At 35.7% G+C, this 23,110-nt stretch overlaps 2 protein-coding genes across 8 annotated transcripts in view; one reads left to right on the top strand and one right to left on the bottom strand.

The window, feature by feature from the left end:
* LOC139149049 (ciliated left-right organizer metallopeptidase-like) overlaps positions 1-15,807 on the top strand; it is a 34,546-nt gene extending 18,739 nt beyond the window's left edge. For both annotated transcript variants that reach the window (XM_070720568.1, XM_070720569.1), the window contains exons 8-17: positions 328-402; positions 1,271-1,440; positions 1,973-2,066; positions 2,373-2,483; positions 2,857-2,970; positions 3,689-3,788; positions 4,398-4,539; positions 5,197-5,276; positions 10,288-10,390; positions 10,938-15,807. In XM_070720568.1, the coding sequence (XP_070576669.1) occupies positions 328-402; positions 1,271-1,440; positions 1,973-2,066; positions 2,373-2,483; positions 2,857-2,970; positions 3,689-3,788; positions 4,398-4,539; positions 5,197-5,276; positions 10,288-10,390; positions 10,938-11,166 (1,218 nt within the window). In that variant the 3' untranslated portion in view covers positions 11,167-15,807. The remainder of the gene's footprint in view (positions 1-327; positions 403-1,270; positions 1,441-1,972; positions 2,067-2,372; positions 2,484-2,856; positions 2,971-3,688; positions 3,789-4,397; positions 4,540-5,196; positions 5,277-10,287; positions 10,391-10,937) is intronic.
* Positions 15,808-20,378: 4,571 nt separating this feature from the next.
* The window catches only part of LOC139149048 (cyclin-dependent kinase-like 1), a 47,951-nt gene continuing 45,219 nt past the window's right edge, over positions 20,379-23,110 (bottom strand). For 5 of the 6 annotated variants that reach the window (XM_070720567.1, XM_070720563.1, XM_070720566.1 and 2 more), the window contains one exon: positions 20,379-22,661. In XM_070720567.1, coding sequence (XP_070576668.1) covers positions 22,512-22,661 — 150 coding nt within the window. In that variant the 3' untranslated portion in view covers positions 20,379-22,511. The remainder of the gene's footprint in view (positions 22,662-23,110) is intronic. The other variant, XR_011556069.1, reaches the window with a different exon arrangement.

Genomic DNA, 23,110 nt, shown 5'->3' with positions numbered 1-23,110 from the left:
TTGAGTTGTCCATTTTTTCATGATGCTCATACTTACACAAAAATGCTTCTTAATAAGTTTATATGTAATATTTACCCAAAAATGTTAATCAAGCTTTTTTTAAAACTCTTGTTGGCATGTGTAGATGTGAAAGCAGAAGTGAGATTCTAAATATTTGAAATAAAACTATATTTCTGAAGACGTAGCAATGGAGTTCTAGGTCACATTGTACACAAGATGCATACTTTGAAATACTCATGGCTTTCAGCTTTCACAGATACGCACTCAGTCAGCAGCTTTCACATGTTGGATACTCATCATGTCACAATTTATTTCAAAATCCTGCAGGGTAGCTCAGGTGCTAGTTCCCACTGGGAGGCTAGATTAATGCTAGGCTCACTGATGACATCAACCATTGGTCTGGTAAGTGTTTGTATACTGGCCGCATTGTTATGAATGTATTAGAAGCATAATGCAAAAATATTCACTTTTCCATCCTTGCATATTGTACGAGTTAAATATCAATGTCTTTCTAACAACAGAAAGAGGCATATTTCATTGAAGGAAAGCAGCTTTATACTGCATAGAGTGGATGACTCTAATTAGATATTTATACCTTGCTCATTGTGTTGTGATGCTAGATAAATGCTGCTAGATGGTTATTGTCGTATGAAATTGATACATGCCTCGAAACAGAAAGTTTTAACTTGTGCTCCAACTTTCCCTGCGGAAATTTCAAACATTCTCTTCATTGTCAGTAATGAAAATTGGGTAATGTGCAAAATTTGAGATTAGTGAAAAAAATTACCTAAATTGACTGATATTTGAAATTAAAAATGGCAACCAAACTCTGTTGGGAGAAATTAAATTTTCAGTTTTCACAATAACAAGACTCTGAAATCTTCACTTGCTCTTCAGACTTAACAGTGAGTCTGCAGACTGTAAAAGTATTGTAAAAATTGGAGTGTCTCAAAAACTGTCCCCAAGGCACATTCTACTTCAGTCATTGATGATTCACAGAGCAATGGAATGTAATCTACATATATGTACTGTAGACCCTAAAGAAAAATGTTTTTCTCAAGAGTCTCTATGACTAGTATGACTTTACATGTACATACACTGTCTGCTATGAATGGTATATCTTTTATTCTGTTTTCAAAATGCATATCTGTTGTTTTCACATGATCAATTTTGATTAACAAGTTGTTAGGTTTGTTGCATAATGTCAACATGCTCTACTGATATTTGTCGTACAAATGTTTTCATGCTTGCAAACTTCGTCTTTCCGCAGCCTTATCTCACATTGATAGATCCCATCACATTGGCAGTATTTGAAGATACTGGCTGGTACAAGGTTGATTACTCCAATGCTCAAGATCTACTCTGGGGTAATGATCAGGGATGTAACTTTGGCCTTGTGACAACTTGTGACAGTGACAATTCATTTTTCTGCAGTGGCAGGTAAGACACAGTGACATAGGAATACGTACAATATTGTTTATGAACAAAAAGTAATGACTTTAGGGAGTTGTGGTTGTAAGAAGTATACCCCTACCATGCAAGGTTTAAGGGCTTAGTTGGCCAATTTTCTTTTTATCTTAATCAGACTTTTCCGTGTAACTTTTACACATTCCTTGCATTAGGAACCCATGTGCATGCATGATAGACGCAGTGAGTTTCAACAGTTTGCTGCTTCTATGATGTACCATATATACATGACAAGCACTGTTTTACAATTTTGTAACTACTATCAGATTGAGATGACTGCTGTGCTCTCGCCAAACTTTAATGAACTTGTTAATGAACCTGAAAAAAGAATACTGATGATGTGCAAATTATGATGTTTGTGTATTCTCATGATTCTCCATGTTTGTATCTGTGAAAATTACTCCACTTTCAATTTTAGCCTTCAATGTGTCAAGAACATAAGAACATAATTAGATTAATATTGCAACATTTATTTGACTTTGTCTTTCTTTATTACATCTCACAGTGACTTTGGCTGCCATCATTTACATATGCACAAAGGTAACTGTACAACCAATGACTACCTGGAAGATTGCCGGATTTACAAAGCTGATGAGAAGGTAGGAGAATGACTGCAACCCTTTTTTTTTGTGAAATTTTTGTCATTTTTGTCAGCAGTGTCTGAAAAGTGTTTTTTATCCTGTTTTGTAAAATGTAAAAAACTGGTCCCTAATTGTCAAGATATGTTCAGCTGTCAAATACTTGCAAAACATATCCTATATTGTTCCCCAGTAAAGAATTCTATTTTTTTTTCGTTTAGACATTATGGTAGAAACCCAATAATCTAACTAATCTTCGCCAACATTTTTGTGCAATGTTAGAGTACATATTTTTTAATCCAATATTTATTTGTGTATTTTTTTCAGTATTCATGTCTTGATGCTGCAAATGGGGACAGTGAAGACCTCACCACAACTGGTGAATCCTACGCTTCAGATAGCAGGTGTTTTCTTGCTACTATCAGTACTATAAACAAGGTAAGGTTCATTTCTAAATGAAATATCAAACGAGTTTATGAAGGTCACTGTTCAGTCTTCATCAAATGTAAAACTTGATCTAGTGGAATTAATGAACAAGTTGTCTTGAAATGTGAGTACAATGTTTTGTAAGTGAAGAATAGGCATGCATAATTAATTGAACTTGTCTATGTGTTTCTTCATTTCAATATATTCCTGTTTCTTAATTTTTGTACATTATTTCTATCATGCTGTAAATCTTAAAGCGAAGCAGTCACAATCCATCTTGGATACAGATCTGGTATTACCTTGTATCATAAGCACATGTGCATTTGCACACCACGATATTGCTGGCAGGTATTACACATTCTGTGAAACTTTACTTGTTTTCCAGAATTTAGCTGCAACTGGTAGGTGCTACAAAACCCGATGTAATGATACGTACACATTAGAAGTACAAGTCGGAGATACACCATGGCAACTGTGTCCATCCAACACAACAATAACGGTATGTTTGTAGTTTATCATCATTGCATCTCATCCACACCTTGCTGACAGTGACATACTTGAGAAGAAAAGTCATTCTGATTGTAGATTTTAGTGATTTACAACAACCTAGGGAGTCTGAAACTTAGGCTATTGTGTAGCTGATTGGCTGTTTGGAAATGATACAATAATGATAATGATATTCAGAAAAACCAATAAGCTATCATCATGTGAGATGCTGCACATTGCCACAACCCTTTCACTAACATTTCTGTGACCTGCAACGAGCCTTGTGTTGCTGTTCTCTTCAACAGAGAAGATCAACAATCCTATTTAAAGCAGTTGGGTAAAATGTTCAGTGTGGTGGTGAATGGGTCAAGTGTGACTCACGGTCCAATTGTGAAAAAGCTAATTCATTGCCTTTCAATGTTCAATTGAGTTGATACTTGGAAAAATCACTGTAACTATATGGCATTTACTGCACCCAGCCCCAGTTACCCTATTTTCATTGCAAGAAAAAACTCTGGAAACCTTTGACAAATCGTAACGCATTAATGCAAATATGTAGACCTGTTCCTTGTTGTTTCCATCATTACTTGAAAAGCTGTGTTGCCAACCTAACTCTGTTCTTCTTCATAAGTTCTGTATCATGTAACTGTTCAAATTATTTGTAAAGGACACTCTGATCTAGAGTATTGAATATACGTCACTAAGTGTAAAGTATTCACTGTTTTTCTCAGATACCTGGGTACAATGGAGTGGTTACATGTCCGCCAATAAACAGGATTTGCAACCCAGGAGTTGACTTGCTGTCATTTCCAACAACTACTTTGTTACCAGGTATGTCTTCAACTTGATGAAAGAGCATTGTTGATCAATTCACTGTTTTGAATAATAATTGATACTATGTACAGCATACTATCAGGCAGCTCATATCACTTGTCTGCTGTGACATCATCAGACCATTTTCTATGATATGTTGTAAAAAGTACTTCTTTTCCATGCTGTCTTCACATGGGCTAGATTTGACCAGCAGATTTTGTGACAGTTTCTTTTTGAAATTTGCGTTTTACTACTTGATATTGCAGTAGCTACATGTTGCATTGCTGCCTAAACTTCAGTGCAGACTGGTGTTTAAGTCTGACAGATTTGCAGTCTTCCTGTCTGCTCAAACACAAGTAAATTCAAAGAAATATTTTCTTGGTCCCATGGCCATCATTAGGTTTATAGCCTATTTAGATTACGGCGTGCAACAAGAAGTTGTAGAGAATTTGTTTTTGTGATAATTTTTTTTCCAGAGACTCAAAAAACCCTGATGTAAAGGAATATGCATGGGTACGTGTATCAGATGCTGACTGCAATATCTATGGCATTTTTAGGTCCTCTAGGAGTTGATCTGGTAACAATATAAATATTAAGAGAAGATCTAATTTTCATGCTTCTTTTCAGAAGTAACAACAGTGACTGACTCTACTGTAACAATAGAATTTGTCATTGACATGGATTATGAACTTGTATCTGAGGAGAGCCAGCAAGAAAATTTTAGGGAAGCAGTCATCATTGCCATCTCTCGATACTGTCAGATATCCAGGTATTGTGTTGTACTTTTCATGAAAGACTTTTAACCCAAAATACACACAGCCTGTGGATCTCATTGATGGATTAAATCAATAGATAAGTATTAATGGAATTTGTCAAAATGCATAAATTAGACTGAAGAATTCAAAAATGGTCTGAGTGGTTGTCATTTGCAAGATCACTGCTGAAAAGTGTAAGTTCAGCATGCCGTATTGCCCACCTCCTATACTTTACCACTACCCTAGTTGTAGAAAGCAATATATCAGTAAATGAAAAATATGAAAAATGTGGTTTCCAAATATTATATTAGTGTGGTTTTTTTTCACTTTTTAGTTTAATTGTGGAAGGAGACTAAAAGAAGTTGCACTGCAGTTCTGCAGCATACCAGCTTTGTGTTTTTGTCTCATAATAATTCCAAAGCCATCTTTGACAAAAGAACAACATGTATCACTGTTATCATTAGGAAAATAGAACTCTTTCAGGCCTGACTTTTTAGTTGTTTAAGAACTACTCCTATACATAGTGGTTTAGGCCTGAAAGGGTTAATGCTCAGAATCATGACATTAATGAACTGGGATAAAGAAAAACAAAGGAACAAAAGTCATTATTAATCTGTTATTGTTGGTTGTACATTGTCAGTTAACTTATAAATGTGATTTTTGTCTTGCAGGGAGAGAATCGAAATTCTTCAAGTGATTGAAGGAAGTGTGATAGTAACTTTACAGATAAAACCTGCAGGAGATAGTCATGGTTAGTAACACATTTATCATTCACATTGTGGTCTCAAAGTAATTGCTTTGGATATATTAAGACTTGTAAGCTTCAGTTTTGTGTAGGAAGAATACTTTCTCAGGAAACAACTTTAAATTTAGATTCATGAGGCTATTTGATCACTGCTCTTATAACAAAAATAAAAAATAGGGCCAAAGTCCCTGAAGCTACTATAGACATGGATACAAAATTAAGTATATCATGACTGTATGAAATTATCTCACTAAGGTCATCCTAGGGACATGTAAACCAAATATTAAAGCTGTCTGACCAGCGGTTTTGAAAAAACAAGCGACTCAACAGTTGACAGAGCTCTGCTGTACTATGTAGAGAATAACCTTTTGTGACACATGTATTGATGAAGAAGGTGGATATCTTTGATAGCTCATTTCAGGATGGCCTGACCAAAAATGGGAAAAAATTTGTAAAAATACAGATTTGCATATTTCATCAGACTATATTAGTCTTATAGCAAATAAACGAGAGTTAATTACATTCTAATTAAAGTAAACAAGACTTGCTTCAATCAAGATTTACGTCATAAAAAAACAGCATATCTGTCAGGTTATAAAGAATCTTGAGCTGATTATATTTTAATATCAGTATTTTCATCCTATTAACCAAGCACATTTTAACTTTCAAATTAACATTGTAAGTAAGTTCTGTTGAATAAGTTGAGACTGTACGTACTCAGAGAAAGCACACTGAAGAGACAAATGTTTGAAACTTAAGAAGTTCAAGATCATCAAAAGCATTATAAGGAATCATGTTACACTTTCAATGCACTGTTTACACAGATTGCATAATTGCTATAAATAGCACATGAGGAATCTTACAGCCCAGCTTTACCATAAAAACCCTATCACTTTGACCACTCTTTTAATTGACCACTCTATTTTTTTCCTCAAAAGGTAATCTTATTTTATCCTTACCAAGTCAACCATAAATGGAATTAGAACTTTCTCTATCTCTATTTATTTGACCACCCTATCATGACAAACTATTATGAGCAATTTCTTTTAGATAACATAAATGGTGGTCCAGAATATATCAAAGTTGGGACTCAGGAAAGTTGCCTTTACATGTTTTAATCCTCAATTCACTATGAACTGTCAAAAAAAAAAAAGTTGAACTTTCTGATAATTCCACACTAAAATTATTTTGGCTTTGATGATTTCCTAATTAATTCAATTATTTAAAATCATATTAATTATTTTTTTCTGGGTGAATTGATAGGGTTTATACAGTACAAGAATTACATACAATGTAAGTCAAACTTTGACCAAAATGACAAAAAAATTCCTTAAAAATACACATTTACATATTTCATCACAATTTGAACAAATCTAAGTTGGGTTATCCCTAGGGACCTGTATACCAAATAACAAAGCTGTCTGACCAGCGGTTATGAAGAAGAAGATTTTTTACCAAAAACACCTTTTTTGGCATTAATTTGCCTATTTTCAACAATATCAAAAATTTAAAAAAACAGTTTCTCAAAATCATATTTTTAATCTACACAACAAATATCAAATCAGTAAGTACTGCGGTTCTCAAGATATTTGAGTGGACGGACGCCTCACAAACGGACATACATACATACATACATACATACATACATACATACATACATACAGACTGACGACGGACGCCGGACGGATACCCATCCCAATAGCTTCTATAGACTATAGTCTATAGTAGCTAAAAAACCATATTAGCATTACTTGCATGGTGCTATTCATTTTGTGTACCAGTTATTGTCTTACATGCAAACAGTGGTCATTGTGTTGTATATCACAAACAAAGATAAAGTATTAAACAAACAGTATTTTGTTCAGAAAATTAGACAGAGTCATTTGAATCAAAGCTAACGACCTTGTTGTGCTATTTTTAGTCCCCACGGACACCGTCCGGGGGGACTTATAGGTTTGGTCATGTCCGTGCGTCCGTGTGTGCGTGCGTCCGTCCGTCCGTTCACGCAGATATCTCATAGACGCCTGGAGCGATTTTGTTCAAACTTGGTTCAAGGATAGTACCCTACCTCATACAGATGCACGTCGATTTGTTTCACAATGCGATCAAATTTGGCCATGTTAGAGGACTTTTTAGTTTTCACCTCCATAGACCCCCATGTATAAGGCAGTCCATAGACTCCCATGTATAAGCACAGGCGACCCATAAAGTATTACTGAGATTTTCACACTAGTTTTCACCTCCATAGACCCCCATGTATAAGGCAGTCAATAGACTCCCATGTATAAGCACAGGCGACCCATAAAGTATTACTGAGATTTTCACACAGTTTTCTCTATCATTTTCTCTCCTTTCTTCATGCTCTTACTGATCGGAGTAAATAAAAAAATGGTTTATTAGTCCCCACGGACACCGTCTGGGGGGACTTATAGGTTTGGTCATGTCCGTGCGTCCGTGCGTCCGTCCGTCCGTTCACGCAGATATCTCAGAGACGCCTGGAGCGATTTTGTTCAAACTTGGTACAAGGATAGTACCATACCTCATACAGATGCACGTCGATTTGTTTCACACCGGATCAAATTTGGCCGTGGTAGAGGACTTTTTAGTTTTCACCTCCATAGACTTCCCATGTATAAGGCAGACCATAGACTCCCATGTATAAGGCAGACCATAGACTCCTATGTATAAGGCAGTCCATAGACTCCCATGTATAAGGCAGACCATAGACTCCCATGTATAAGGCAGTCCATAGACTCCCATGTATAAGGCAGTCCATAGACTCCCATGTATAAGGAAGTCCATAGACTCCCATGTATAAGGCAGTCCATAGACTCCCATGTATAAGGCAGTACATAGGCTCCCATGTATAAGGCCAAGATAAATAAAAATTTAGTTTCTCATCGTATTCATATTGCAAAAGGATGCAGTGACACAGTTTTTAGTCCCCACAGATAAAGTCCAGGGGGCTCATAGATTGGGTCATGTCAGTCCGTGAGTCCATCCGTTCACGCAGATATCTCAGACACTTTGACAAAATGTCATGTGACCTTGGTGACCTTTGACCTCGAATATACATATTTGTCCATAACTCAGTAACCACAAGTGGTAAACCTTTCATATATGGTATGGACACCCTATGACGCCACATATTGTACCTCATTAATTATGTGCATATCTAATTTTGAGCGAGCCAATAGAGCTAGAGGTCTGATTTTTGGTATATATGGATAACTTAGCAATACAATTTTTTTGACAAAATGTCACGTGACCTTGGTGACCTTTAACCTCAAATATACATATTTGTCCATAACTCAGTAATCACTAATGCTACACCCTTCATATTTGGTATGATGGGACACCTTATGACACCACATATTGTACCTCACTAATTATGTGCATATCTAATTTTGAGCGAGCCAATAGAGCCAGAGGTCTGATTTTTGGTATGTAGGGATAACTTAGCAATACAATTATTTTGACAAAATGTCAAGTGATCTCAATGACCTTTGACCTCAAATATACATATTTGTGCATAACTCAGTAACCTCAAGTGCTACACTCTTCATATTTGGTATGATGGGACACCTTATGACGCCACATATTGTACCTCGTTAATTATGCGCATATGTAATTTTGAGCGAGCCAAAAGAGCTAGAGGTCTGATTTTTGGTATATAGGGATAACTTAGCAATACAATTATTTTGAAAAAATGTTATGTGACCTCAATGACCTTTGACCTCAAATATACATATTTGTCCAAACTCAGTAACCACAAATGCTACACCCTTCATATTTGGTATGATGGGACAACTTATGACGCCACATATTGTACCTCATTAATTATGCACATATCTAATTTTGAGTGAGCGAATAGAGCTAGAGGTCTGATTTTTGGTATATAGGGATAACTTAGCAATACAATTTTTTTGACAAAATGTCACGTGACCTTGGTGACCTTTGACCTCAAATATACATATTTGTCCATAACTCAGTAACCACAAGTGCTACACCCTTCATATATGGTATGATGGGACACCTTATGACGCCACATATTGTTCCTCATTAATTATGTATGTGCATATCTAATTTTCAGCGAGCCAATAGAGCTAGAGGTCTGATTTTTGGTATGTAGGGATACTTAGCAATACAATTTTTTTGACAAAATGTCACGTGACCTCGGTGACCTTTGACCCCAAATATACATATTTGTCCATAACTCAGGAACCACAAGTGCTACACCCTTCATATTTGGTATGATGGGACACCTTATGACGCCACATATTGTACCTGATTCATTATGTGCATATCTAATTTTGAACAAGCCAATAGAGGTAAATGTATGATTTTTAGTATATAGGGATAGACTATAGGATAGAAATTTTTTGACAAAATGTCATGTGACCTCGATAACCTTTTACCTAAAATACACGATTATGTCAATAAATAAGTAACCACAAGTGCTATGTCCTTTATATTTAGTAGGATGGGAGACCTTATGACAACACATGCTTTACCTCGTTAATTATGCCCATATATAATTGTGGGCAAGCCAATAGAGCTAGAGGTCTGAATTTTGGCATATATGGATTAATTAGCAATGCAATGTTTTTTTTCAAAATGTCACGTGACCTTGATGACCTTTGACCTTGAATATGCATATATATGCATAACTCAGTAATCACAAGTTCTTTACGCTTCAATTTTGATAGGATAATAGACCTCAAGATGTCACATCTTGTACCTCATTATTATGCAAATATGTATTTCTTGGCTGGCCAATACAGCTAGAGGTTTGATCTTTTTTCCCGATTTAGAACCATAACTTAGACATGCCTCTTGTTTCAAATTGGGAACAATGACATAGACCTATGTGTCCATAGATCTGAACATATACACTTTAGTGATACTTCTTAATGACCTCATTTCCCTGCCCCCTCAAGACTAATACTCCTATTACAAGTGGGGACTATGTCATTGTCAATGACTTGTTTTGATTTTTTGATTATTTGAATTATAGGAACACCAACTTCCCAGGTGTACAGTGATCTTGAGTATGGTGTCAGTGAAGAACTAGTTTATGTTCTCTTCAATGGTGTCAATTACACAACCATAGAGATAAGGTATGAATAAAAATTTCAAAGATCAGAAACCTTGCATTTTTTATCAGCGTATGATCATTTATGCCTGATAATGGTGTGATGTGTTTAATACCATTTCACATTCAACAATATATCTGGTAAATTTCAGCTGATCATATTGCATACATTGATGTTGACATCAGGCCACCAACAAAATCATACAGTGATTGTATAATATGTCTGGGGAAGGAGCAAAAACAAATGTGTGGCACTAGGTCCATGCAATAACAAAGCTAGAAACTGACATTGGTAGTGGGAGATTTGTTGAAACTTGTGTTTGTTTCTGTATGTCCAACTTAAAAAACTTATGCTTATATGTTATATATATAGAGGCAAATGATATCATGTACAGTCTATCTGGAGCTTGAGAGACTAGTTTAACCAAGAAACATAATCCATACTATGATAACCTCATCAAACAAGGGCATCATGAATTGCAGACTATGAGATGATCAAATAGCAGTTTTTAATCAACAGTTTGCTCACAGACTAACCTAATATGGGAGTGTGTCTGTTTTCTCCCGTCCAGGTTGCTTGAAGAAGGGCCAACCACAACCACAAAGGAACCCAGTGGAATCAGTGACCAGATGATAGGAATTGTTCTCGGTGTTGTGTGCGTCTGCGGAGTAATGCTCATCATTTTGATCGTAGCACTCTGCAAGACTAAGAAGCAGCGCAGGGTAGTGGCGCCAATGTACATGGAAAACGGCAAAGAAGTAGCACCTACTGTCAGAATGGAAACATACAGAAATGAATGATACAACAATCAAGACATGCTGCCCATGTAACTGTGTCCATACAACCAACATATATATTGTGTATAATTTCAGTATAATCAAAGTATAATTGTTGTAAATACACATGTAACAGAATAACTGCAGTGTCTACATAAAGTATGTATGTACATACATTTACAGGACATTGACTCTCCAATAATTTTAACTATTTGATATTTCTTTGATACATTGCCTTGATTTACTTTCTTGGAACTTGCCAAGTGTCTAAACATTTATGGGATGTGTCCTGTCATGACTTCTCTGTCCAGGACTTCATATTGTTATTTATGAATTTATTTATTTTTATCTGTTGCGTCATAATGATCAATACACTATTTTCCGGCACCCTAAAATTTTCAGTGTAGAGAACCATCTAAAAGCAAAGCTAAATTTGTCTGATAAACAAAACAGCAACAGTGAAAGTTACTTCTCATATTTGCTTCTTTTGTACCTTTGATGGTGACCGAGAAAGTTTGTTCAACAAGGAGTGAGACAACTTCCAAGATTATCAAATTAGTCAGCTTTCAAACATAAAAAGAAACTAACCATGATTTAACAAATATATTAAGTAAACATCTGTTCGTACATATCTGCCTTCAACCTTTTCACCCATAAGAATTTTATCATATAGAGATAAGAGAAAGTCAGGTCTGTAGAATGAATGTAGGATTCATCTCCAGTTACAGCAGACACAGAAAATGAAATATCTGTGTCACAGTTTATGGACCAACACTTCTTTAGCTCAGAGCAAAACTACACACTATAGGACAAGGTGTAGGGCATTTCCATGTTTTTCGTGTTAATATATGTAATTAAAACTTTGGAAGGATTCACAGATCTGTTAAATTATTATGGTTCATTCTAGTACATGTACAGCATGATACAACATTGCAGGTTGTAAAGGATTCATAGATGTTTGGCCATTACTTGCACTGACTTGTAGACTCCTAACTGCCAAACTTCAATTTTGATGAGTTAACAAATGAGGATGTTCTTGTATTTCAAAATTCAGGATAATTGACCTTGGCTTTCACAGAATGAACGTGGTAATGTGGATGCTACCTTGTTTTAAATTTAAATCAACATGTAAGACTTGTTTCTGCACTTGCTACTTACAGAAAGTTAAGGTCTTTAGCATAATCATGAATTGATTTGGTTTTCCTATCAAGGTCATAATACTTGGATAATTTTTTGTTGGTTTGTGCCTTTGCTTCAGTCAGTTTTTATGGGAAGATTTTTATAAAACTACACAGAGGTTGATAACGCCATTCTTAATGCCACATTTTGCACACTGTCATTAAAATATGTTTAAATGTCCAGATGCTTTGTCCTCACCCTAGTTTTCATATGTTTGTACATTTTATCCTCTCTCTCAATCAAATACTGATTCCTTCCGCTTCTTTTTAGTGAAAGGAAAACTGAGCGAAAACTGAAGACAATTTAGATTTTCATTCACTTTGAAATCTAAAACCATATTTGCTTTTCTACTGTCAAATTTTTCAAATAATTCAGATTAAAAAGAATTTTGTCAGTGTTGGTATTTGTTTCAATTATTAATGGAACTTTGCCAAGTCCTGTCACAATTTTCTGCCTTTTATCATATTTATTGGAGACCAAAAGAGTACTGTAATGCAGTTTTCTTGTGTTCCTGTTTTTTTTAATTGTCAAATTTCAGACTTAAAAATGTATAGTACCCATATTATTTTCACATGATATGAAGTACAGTTTATTTTACAGGATTTTATACAATGTCAGTGTATATGCAATAGAAGTAAGGAAAAAGTGTATCCGCCATTCTGCAGTTTAAACATTGCGAAGGATTTTTACTCTTACTTAAAGAAAAGTTGAATGATCTTATTTTTAGCCAACTACTTTGTACATATTTACATTATCGATTTTATAGCCGACTATTTTGTACATATTTACAACGGCCATTTTATAGTTGAGGCTGTTACTTCTAAAGCCCTGCTGGAATTATTTGACTTTTTGAATGTCAGCATTTCATAAAATTAACCTGAGGAAGTTTTCTGTGCCGTTGTGAGGTTTGCCAGAGATTCTCAGATCCAACAACTACATTGTCACATTGTTTCTGCAGCACTGCTACATTAACCATTCCACTCACTTGGTTAGGTCCAAACCCACTGTTATCAATGATGAGTGAGGACCTTTCCACAGGTAATTGGGGGTGAACAGGTCCGAGATTTCTCTTGAACTCATCAGAGGCTGTGTTGATACTGTAACTTTTACAAATTACCATCAGTATGTTATTTCACATATCTTTAAAATGGTCATAATATGTTTATCTTAATTGAACAACACCTAGAAATGTGACAGTTTATGCATACACACAGGACGGCCTGTGCATACCAGATCTTCCAATTGTGATGAAAGTACATTCCTCATGCATGTTGATGCTTTTGATATTGTAAGGGAAAAAGTAATTAAACGTGAAATCCTGAGAATTAACAGAGACTTCATGGACCACATACATGCAAATGATATCTCTTTCTGATGACCCATTGTAGGCGTGATTCACATTGATTTCCAGTGACATATGCTTTCTTCACTGCAGATATATTACATACTTACAGATTTATGGGACTGCTTTTTGTGAGAAAGATGAACATGTCTGCTTGTTACCAAGACAATAATGAATAGTTGGTACAAAAGTTGAAAGTTATTATAGCACTGACTCAATGTAATACTCTGAAATGCTATTTGAATGCAGTGTACATTTTGAACAAATTAACATATTACTTCAAAAGTCTATCTGACCAAGACCAGCTCGTCAACACGGTCACAATGTGCATAAAAACACAGGTTGCCTTGGAACCAGGAGGACAATGCAGACTTTCTGACATCACCGCAAGATACTGGGCAACCACTTGAAGTGTTTTCCTGATATGTTAATGTATTGGAGCCCTGGAGACAACACTGTTGTCACATGATGAGCTGATATTGATTTCCAACCTTAAGGCGAAATACAAAATGCATTCCTTGAATTCATTGTGTTTGTCTGAAATGCAGCGAAAAGCCTAGTCTGTGTACTGAACAACTTTTCCAGACAAATTATTTGGGCTGGTGCATAGCAGTGGGCTTACAGAATCAATTTAGTAAATGTAATCAGTGACAATGGGGACCATTTTGTTGTAGACTAAGTCCAAGATTGATGACAATTTGTGTTTTAGTTAGGAAGACCCCCAACACTGTCAGTTACTGGTCTGTATACAGATAACACTGTATAGTTACTGTCTCCATTTGTCCACATACAGTTGATTTTGTTTGTAACTTTGCCCATGTCATCCCATTGTGTTTTTTCAACTTGTTCAATTGATTGTATCATGTCTTTTTTTTGACATAGTTTTTGACAAATTGTATGCAGTTTGTTCAGATTTGGCTTGCGACAGGACAATTGTTATCAACATAACAGGTTAAAGACATATCAATATTCAGACAACCGTAAACATGGCAACTGTATCAATCATATTTTTGTAACTGGTTAAACACCAGTTTATCTGCTTTGCATTTTAATATTTTTACATACTGTGATCCAGTGTACTACAAAATTGTGTTGTAAATTTGAAGCAGGATGGACTTTTTCCAAACCATTACTTATTTAGCTTGTATATTTATGTCTATCAGCTGATACAATTATGTTGATTTTCATTTCAATGTTGGTGTTATGCATCCATCAAAGGACAGTGCTGTTGGGTATAAAATCTTTTTTTTGCATTGGCCATTACTTTATAAGCAGCAAAATTCATGGCACACTGAATGGGACAGCAAAAACCATGAACATTTCATGAATGTCTTGCTCTTCAGAATGAAAGAGCTTTTGTCACAAAATCTGTATTTTGTTTGGCAAGGTATCATCCAATTTTTTGCGCAGTTTCTTCTCTGCTGTCACCAACCAATAAAAGTTTGTTGAAGGTAGTATTTGCCTCGAAAGTGAAAGACTTTTTGCTCAAACTTTCCCAAATGAAACTTTCAACCATTCTCTTACCAAATTGACTGTAAAAATTGGGGGTCACCATGCAAAGTTTGGAACTAGCGAAACAAATTATTTTGCGATATTTGAAATTCAAAATGGCTGCCATTCCTGTGTTAACTCTATGGGGGCAATTTAAATTTTGGATTTTCAAAGAACTTAGACAGTTAAAGTTTTTCTTTCTCCAAGAGCTTTAAAATGAGCCCCCACAAGTGGTTGATCAGAAAAGAATTGTAGAAAGTTGAGAGTCCAAATATCTGTCTCCGAGGCATGTTCTACCTTAAGTGATCTTAACATTGCAAGAGATTTGATTTGATCATTCTGCAAGTACAACATGTTTACATTTTCATCAGTTTTAAGTCGTGTGGTGTGCTGAATTATTCTTTTGTTACTCAATCAACTGAAACCCAGAAAATGCTGCAGTATTTGAGAGTTTGATGTGGCCGGACATGTACGTGTACTTTGCAAATTGTGCCAGGTACGTGACAATTTGTGAAATGGTGTACTTGCTGTGTTTGCAATGTTATGGCATGATCACTTTTTTACATGTATATATTTTTTAAACACTTTTTCATACATAAAGATTTTTTTGTAAGAAAAGTATGTATATCAAAATAAAAGTTTGTAAATACCTATGATTTGTGTCCTCCGGTACTTTATTAACTCAAGTGTTTTAACAAAATTTCTGTATTTGATGAATATCTGAAAAATAGGATGTCAATAAAAGGTCTGCGTTCCCTGTGGCACTTTGCGTACTCCACCTGATAGAGACAGTCATTATCTTTTGCTAGCAAATAAAAGAAAGTTGGCCACAGTTACACCCAAATGTATCACACACAAGATGATAACATCGACACAGGTCAAAGCTCCCAAATTTTTACCAAGTGGAGACTGAGACCAACAGATATGACTTTGGTATTAACTGACTACTTTAGATATGACCAGTATAAACTGACAACTGTTCAAGTAGTCTGTTTCCCTAAACTGTTCTAATATGTGGTCTTCACAGTTGCCATACCAACATGACATACAAACCAACTGACTGACTCTAACTCTGTACTGATTCCTAGTGGTCAGGGACAAGCAACTTATCTATTAGTTTCTCAAAAATTTTTTCATCCGAGAATACTTGTGACTTACTTGAACAATGCAACTATAGCACCTTACTTCCCAGGTAAAACAAAAGTATCAGAGTTGATCACATGATTAGTTTTCAGACAGTAGCTAAACAAAACTTGGATTTTTCCATAAACTTTTTTTGACAATTTGTGGAGACATGCACCTTTACCAACATTACCTAACACCCAGGTCATACACAGTAGTCTCCATGCAAATAGGTTCCCTTCATTTGACGACGTTTCTACAAATACAGGTGTAGTAGCTTGCCTACAAGTCTACTGTCTGTGGTAACATTTGTATAGACTCCATCAGTCATTTGTCAAGGATCAATGAGTCTTTTATTACCGACAAAACCATTACAAACATTGTCTCTCAGGAGTCATACTTTCTGTCTGTTCAGGTAAAGTGTGCCTTGGGGACAGAATGAAAGTCTTGCAAAGTCTTTGGATCAAAGAAGGCAATGGAATCATTTTGTAAATAAGGGAAGCATACCCACAATCCTTTTTCCATGAAAATCAATAGATCTATGAAGTCTTTCCATTTTTAACACAAAAAATTAAAATGGAGAGCTTTTTGAAATGGCCAGACCCCCTAGGATTATGTTAGTTTGTAGAATTGTTCAGTGAGGACACAATCTTGTTCAGTCTTGCCTATTTGACTTGAGTGTAGGTTACAATTTTGCTCCAAATTAAATCTTGGCTCCCTATGCCGACAGCACACTACGGGGCGATATTTAATATCACAATGTCAGTATGTGTGTCTGTCAATCGGTCCCTCAATTCCTGTCCACAGACCAAATCAGTAGAGCTCATAACTCAAAATATGATGAACTCAATTATAATCAGTTTAAGTGACAATTATCTAGAATGGAGTTTTGTAAATTTTGCTCATAAAATTAAGAAAAATATTGCGTATCTTTTCAAGTAAATGATAAAACCCTTCATAAAAGAGTCATTGCTCTGATATCTGATACATTCGTATGTGAGATACCCTATATTGGATCTGCACACATAATGCCACATTGAAATTTGCACACACAAACTTTTGAGTTTTTCCTCATTTTGCTTCAAAAAGTTTATCTTCTCTGAAACTGGTTGTCCAACACCATTAAAATGTGCTTCTGTTAATTTAAATTTTGTTAAAACATCTATGAACCCACATGTCCAGTAGCTTTCTAATTTGAGCCACAGATCCCTACAGATAGCTTCATAGTCTTTGCTCAAGTGACGATAAATTTGCATGTGTAAATTTTGGGGACTAGTTTTCTCATGTTTTGGATCATGTTTTTCTAAAAGTTGGACTCATATGTGTGCATCTATCTATCAACAGGTGCTCTTGAAAATATGTGTTGATTTATTTTTAACTATTTTAATGATTTTGTACCACATGAATTGTACACAATGTGCAAGTTTGTTCATGATGTAAAAAATATTTATGGTGGCAGTAACTTGAAAAATATTGATATTTAAGAAATAGAATGATCAAATTTGATGCAACTAAAGTAATACTCACCATAAGTCACTCAAGATGTGTGACAGTTCAGCTTTTGTATCAAGAGTGAATGTTACTGAATTTGATTTTGCAGAGGTGTAAATTTGTTTGAAGTCTATTATAGTCCTGGATAAGCTGGCAGAATTGTTGCTTACTGTAACAGTGTATCAATCACAATTTTTCAGCTTCAGTTTATAAAGCTGGCTGGAATATCTGGAATGACATTGTGACCGAAGACTGACTTGTTTCTCTAAATCCTCAATATGGTGGTACTCTGGGTGCTTTCCGATGACAGGGACACTCAGTCAAGATCAATCAGGAAGTGGGCTTGATGTGTTCAAGTCCCAGCTCAGGTGATGATACCAGTGTGGCAAAGTGTTCTCAGCTTGATGCCACAGCATTATTTGTAACCCTTTAACTTGAAGCTGATTGGTTGTACAGGCAAAAAGCAGATGCTCTGCCACTTGTATGTAGATTTAATGAGTTAGTTCATTAACATTGTATGTTTATTTGCAATGATTGGCCAATAGCAAAACCAGGCACGAGTCCATATATGCTTTTAACGCGTGCAACACCTAATTTTATCAGCTGTAGATTTCCCATAATTCATTATGATTTGTATCCTCAAATATTTCCTCAGTGAAGTCTACCATGTCTCCAATGTAGACTAGTTGTGAAAATTCTGAAAACATACTTTTAAGCACACCATTCTTCTCAATTCTTGTTTAAATGAGAATGGAATTTTTAATGATTGGAAAATATGCATGATTGAGAGAGGAGATAGCATTTTTGGTAACACTGTCAACTGATTGTGTCTTCAGCCATACAGAATAATGTGATGGAAAGTAGGGAGACTAGTTGCACCTGTTTTATGATATAAAAGGATATTGATTATTTCCAGTGGAAATGACAAAAGAAATTTGCATGCTAAGTTTTGTCAGAGAATGACCCCTTCAGTTCGTCATAACTTGCTGCAAAAAAATGTGACAGACTGTGACTTTTATGGTTTTTTAATGGTTATTTGGAAACTTTCACCGAAATATCAAAACATACTTTTACTAGATATTATAAAACAATTATTTTGATGCTGCACATTTATACGCAGAATTGGAAAAGTTACGAGAAAAGAACCTTCAATGATACGAATCGAAACGAATTGTGAGTAATTTATTGTACTGTGTGTCGGCCCATATAGCTACTGGGTAATGTACAAGTCATTGAAACGATCACCTGTAAATACTGACTCACTCCTGCTCAACACTCTACATGAAGAGAACAAGCATGCATTTATTCTGATGTAATTTTCCACTGATTTAAATGGAAATTAGAAAACTAGGTGGCTAAAAAGAGTTGTCAGTTATTTACTAGTTCAGAAATTCTCATTATTGGCTTGTGTTTACAAGATCCCATAAGTTTCTTCCACTGCCAAAACAATATTCCAACGTAATCGTAATAAGTGATCCTGACTCTGTCATTTCAGGCATGACATGGCAGAGCGCCCTCTATAGCACAGACCAGAAGAACAATGTACCAATAACCAAAAAGGCTGGAATAATTATCATGCCACTATATTTAACGTAATCTCTCTGTTTTCAACTGCATGGTCCTGACACACAAAGAAGATCTACTGGTATGTTGTGTTTGTACAACAGTACATCAGTCTCCTTGCAATAACACACTTTGTTGAACTCAAAATTCCACCTCTCCCTTTAAGTGCCACAACTTCACATTTTTCCTGCCAGATTCACTTTTTAACATTCACTGCTTAACATTGTGGAAATATGTGGCATAACTAGTAGACATTTCAATCCGGAGCTTAATGAACTCTGCGATTTATGAGGAAATTTGAGTTCTTGTGTCTTCTCGGCTGACCTGCAGTGAATTACTAACAGAACAAAACTAAAAACTACAAAGTTAAATTTGATTGGCACACTTACATGGTCACTTTCACCGATACTTACAAATACCACATCAATCACCACATGATGTGTGCAATTGAATGGCTTGACACACAATGTAACAGATGCTGGTTGTTGTCATCAAGTACATATCACTGTCTCTAGCTCTCTCTCCTTCTTACAGAAAAGTACCAAAAAGCTTTGATAATTACAACTCACGAGTGCCACATTGAACTCACCGTATTTGACCTTGAACCCCTTCCCATAAATGAAAGCTTGAAAGTGCAACAATTCGACAACAAAAATAATTGAATTTAAAAATTGCTGAAATAGGTAGTTGAAGTTGAAACCGCTGACATGATTTTCAACGAGACATGTCAACATTTCAGTGTTTGAACAGGTAACCATGGTGTAGACTTCATGCAAATTTGCACATGGCAATTGAATTTGAGCTAAAACTGTCTCCCGGGTATAAAATGCAATATTTTTTGTTAAATTATTCACAAGCCCCTGAAGATCAACTGCAGCACATTCATTGTATCTTGATAATAACTGATGTGGTTTCGGTCCCACAACGCCATCTCTCTGCCATCAGCCGCATTCCTATTTGCACAATCACCTGAGCTGTCAAATCATTTCAGTGACCAATATCTGACTCACAACTGAATCAGTGAAAACACAACTACACAGGAGAACAGTTTACGTTTCTCGATATCAATGTTTATTACAGACAAGATGACTGATTAAAATTGAGACCAAAATGGAAAAAAGCAAATGACAGGTTTGATTTTGTACATCTAAACAAATTAAAAGAAGGGAGTTTTGCACATGAACTGATTTGAAATACACAAAACATGAAATCTACAAATATACATTTGTCTTCTCCAAAGAAAGTTACACATAAAAATGACTTGATCCTTCTCTGACTTATCATGACTATAAAACTATGCCATTTGAATCGGCTATTTTCAAGAATGGAAAATAACGAGCTGCCATGTCAGCATGTAGCTAACAGCGTACTATCTCTTTGTGTGGATGAGTGATTCTACAGAACAGGACAGAAAATCTATATTTTTGAGAGTTATCACTGATTTTTTTATCACTGATTTTTTTTGTGTAATTTTTTTAAGAAAACGCCCTTGTTACCTATAGAACATTGTGACGGTCTATCTCAGCCTCAGAGACGTGAGGCAAGGAGTCCATGATAAAGGGGATGTGCACCGAAGAATGGATGGGGACACTACACATGATCAGTGCAAGTTACAAAGTACCATGAGTTTGCACAAAAAGAAAGCATTTTTTGTGTACTCCGTTATAGCAATAATCTACATGACCCGTATTGGTTGCGTCCTAAAGCAGTCAGCTAAAAAAAGACTTTAGAGTATACACTGAAAATCAAATTACCGTTCCTCCACCTGTTATGTACATACTGTGTTTCACTGCTGCTGGAAGAAGAGAGTAAGAGGTCAAATATTTACATTGGTGTCTACCGTAAAAAGTAAATTTAAACAAAGAGCTCAGAGTATGGAGGCTTTGTCAACTTTTTTCCTTTTTTTTCCTCAGTCTTTTTAATATTAGAAGTGACATTTTGACACAGCTACTACCAGTTGCCCCAAAGATCAGTCTGTCTACAGAATAATACCATTCAACAGTACAGACGATACTGAACTAAAACCAACCAAAGCGGTAAAAATTTTGCCGACAAATGTGCATGTGACTGCATGGATGAAAGTCATGACAACTGCTGCCTACGTGTTATAACTGCAGAAGCTATGGGTGGCGTTAGCCCACTCAGTGCCATAGCAACGACAGAAGTCTCAAGCACTGCGTTATGCCATTGCTGCACCAGCGGTGAAACCTAAATCAAATACCATGCTACACACATGACCCAGCTGAAATCCACACGAGAAAAATTGCATCACCATGACAAATGACTGCAATTACATACCAATTCTGCAGCTTTTGCAGAGTCTTTCTACTACAGTCCCACTGCTACACAATACAGGACCTATCCTATATCAAAAACAGGTCAAAATTTTCCATGGGTCAAAAATTTTCCATTCTGTTCTTTTAAGAGTTTTTTTTCTTTCCTTTCTTTAATTAACACTACAGCAAAAACATTAAACATGCAAAATACAATACATATTATCAACAACTGAGAGACGAAATGTGAAACAAGATCTCTGATTGTGAAATACACTGCCCTATATCATTTAAAGCAGCATGATTGTTCAACGGTAAGTCTTCTCTCACTGCTTATTACAGATTGAAGGAAGCCAATATTTAACAAGTACTTTTATACATTTTTTGCTTAATCAAGAGTAAAACTTTTTTTTTTTCAAGAATCATAATCCTTTCTCCATCATATGAAGATTACTAATTCTAGATAAAATTGACATGATTTGCAAAATGACTCTATTGTTCCTTTGTAGAACATTTTAAAAGACAACAAAGTAAGATCCTTCTTGAAATATTACTTGAATGAATTGTCACCTGTATAACTCAGACACTGGACCTTACTATTAATCCCTGTAATTTTGCCTCAAGATAAAAAGAAATCCCAAATTTTGAGAGAACTATTCCTCGCTTTTTCTACTTTTTCTGGTGAGTAGAACCAAAGTTCTTATTAGATATCCATCAATCTTTGGTCAGTAAAGACCTGATCGAGCCATTTCACTGTTAATGTCAACTAGTCTCACAAACAGTGCGTACTGTTTGTTCGAAAACTCATAGAGTAGTGCATTGTAGTCTGTCCGAGGTCTCTCAATGAGGTCTCTGCAATGACAGCTATGAGAAAACACATCCACTGACAGTGTTCAGATTGGGCGAGGCTAGTCTCTGTGGATATTTGGCAGATGATGGTCAAACACATGGTACTTCCTTTGATCTTTGCTGTACTTTGGTGGTTCTGGCGCTGGTGATACGTTGGTTGGGATCCCTGTCAGCTGTGGCAATGTTTGGTGTGTCATATGATTGGTGAGCTGAAACGAAAAGAGGGACATAGGTATGAAACTGAAAATCCCTGCAATCTTGTGTAACGGTAATTTGTTACAGTGAAGAAAACTCCTGATACATGAGGTCATTCACCTTGAAGTCTGATGATAAACATATTTCTGTGTACTCTTGTTAAACAGAGTATTACATACAGTAACTACCCATGAGATAAATCTGTCATCATATAGTGCATAACTATTATATTAAATTTGCTTTTGTAGACACATACAATGATACTCCCATCACTGTCATGACAGAAAGTTTTCTGACGCTTAAAATGATTGGTTGGATATCTCAAACACGTTCATCTGATTAATCTGTCACTGAACAAATTTCAATGAAATTTTGATAAAATGAAACTTGAAAGAGGAAGGCTAACTCATGGAAAGAAGCTTCTCACAACAGAATTTTAGAACCACTCAGTTGTTCACGATGG

This window comes from Ptychodera flava, chromosome 14 (genome assembly GCF_041260155.1).
Source record: "Ptychodera flava strain L36383 chromosome 14, AS_Pfla_20210202, whole genome shotgun sequence".
Lineage (NCBI taxonomy): Eukaryota > Metazoa > Hemichordata > Enteropneusta > Ptychoderidae > Ptychodera > Ptychodera flava.
The sequence above is the reverse complement of the archived record's forward strand: the minus strand, read 5'-3'. Positions and strand labels throughout refer to the sequence as shown.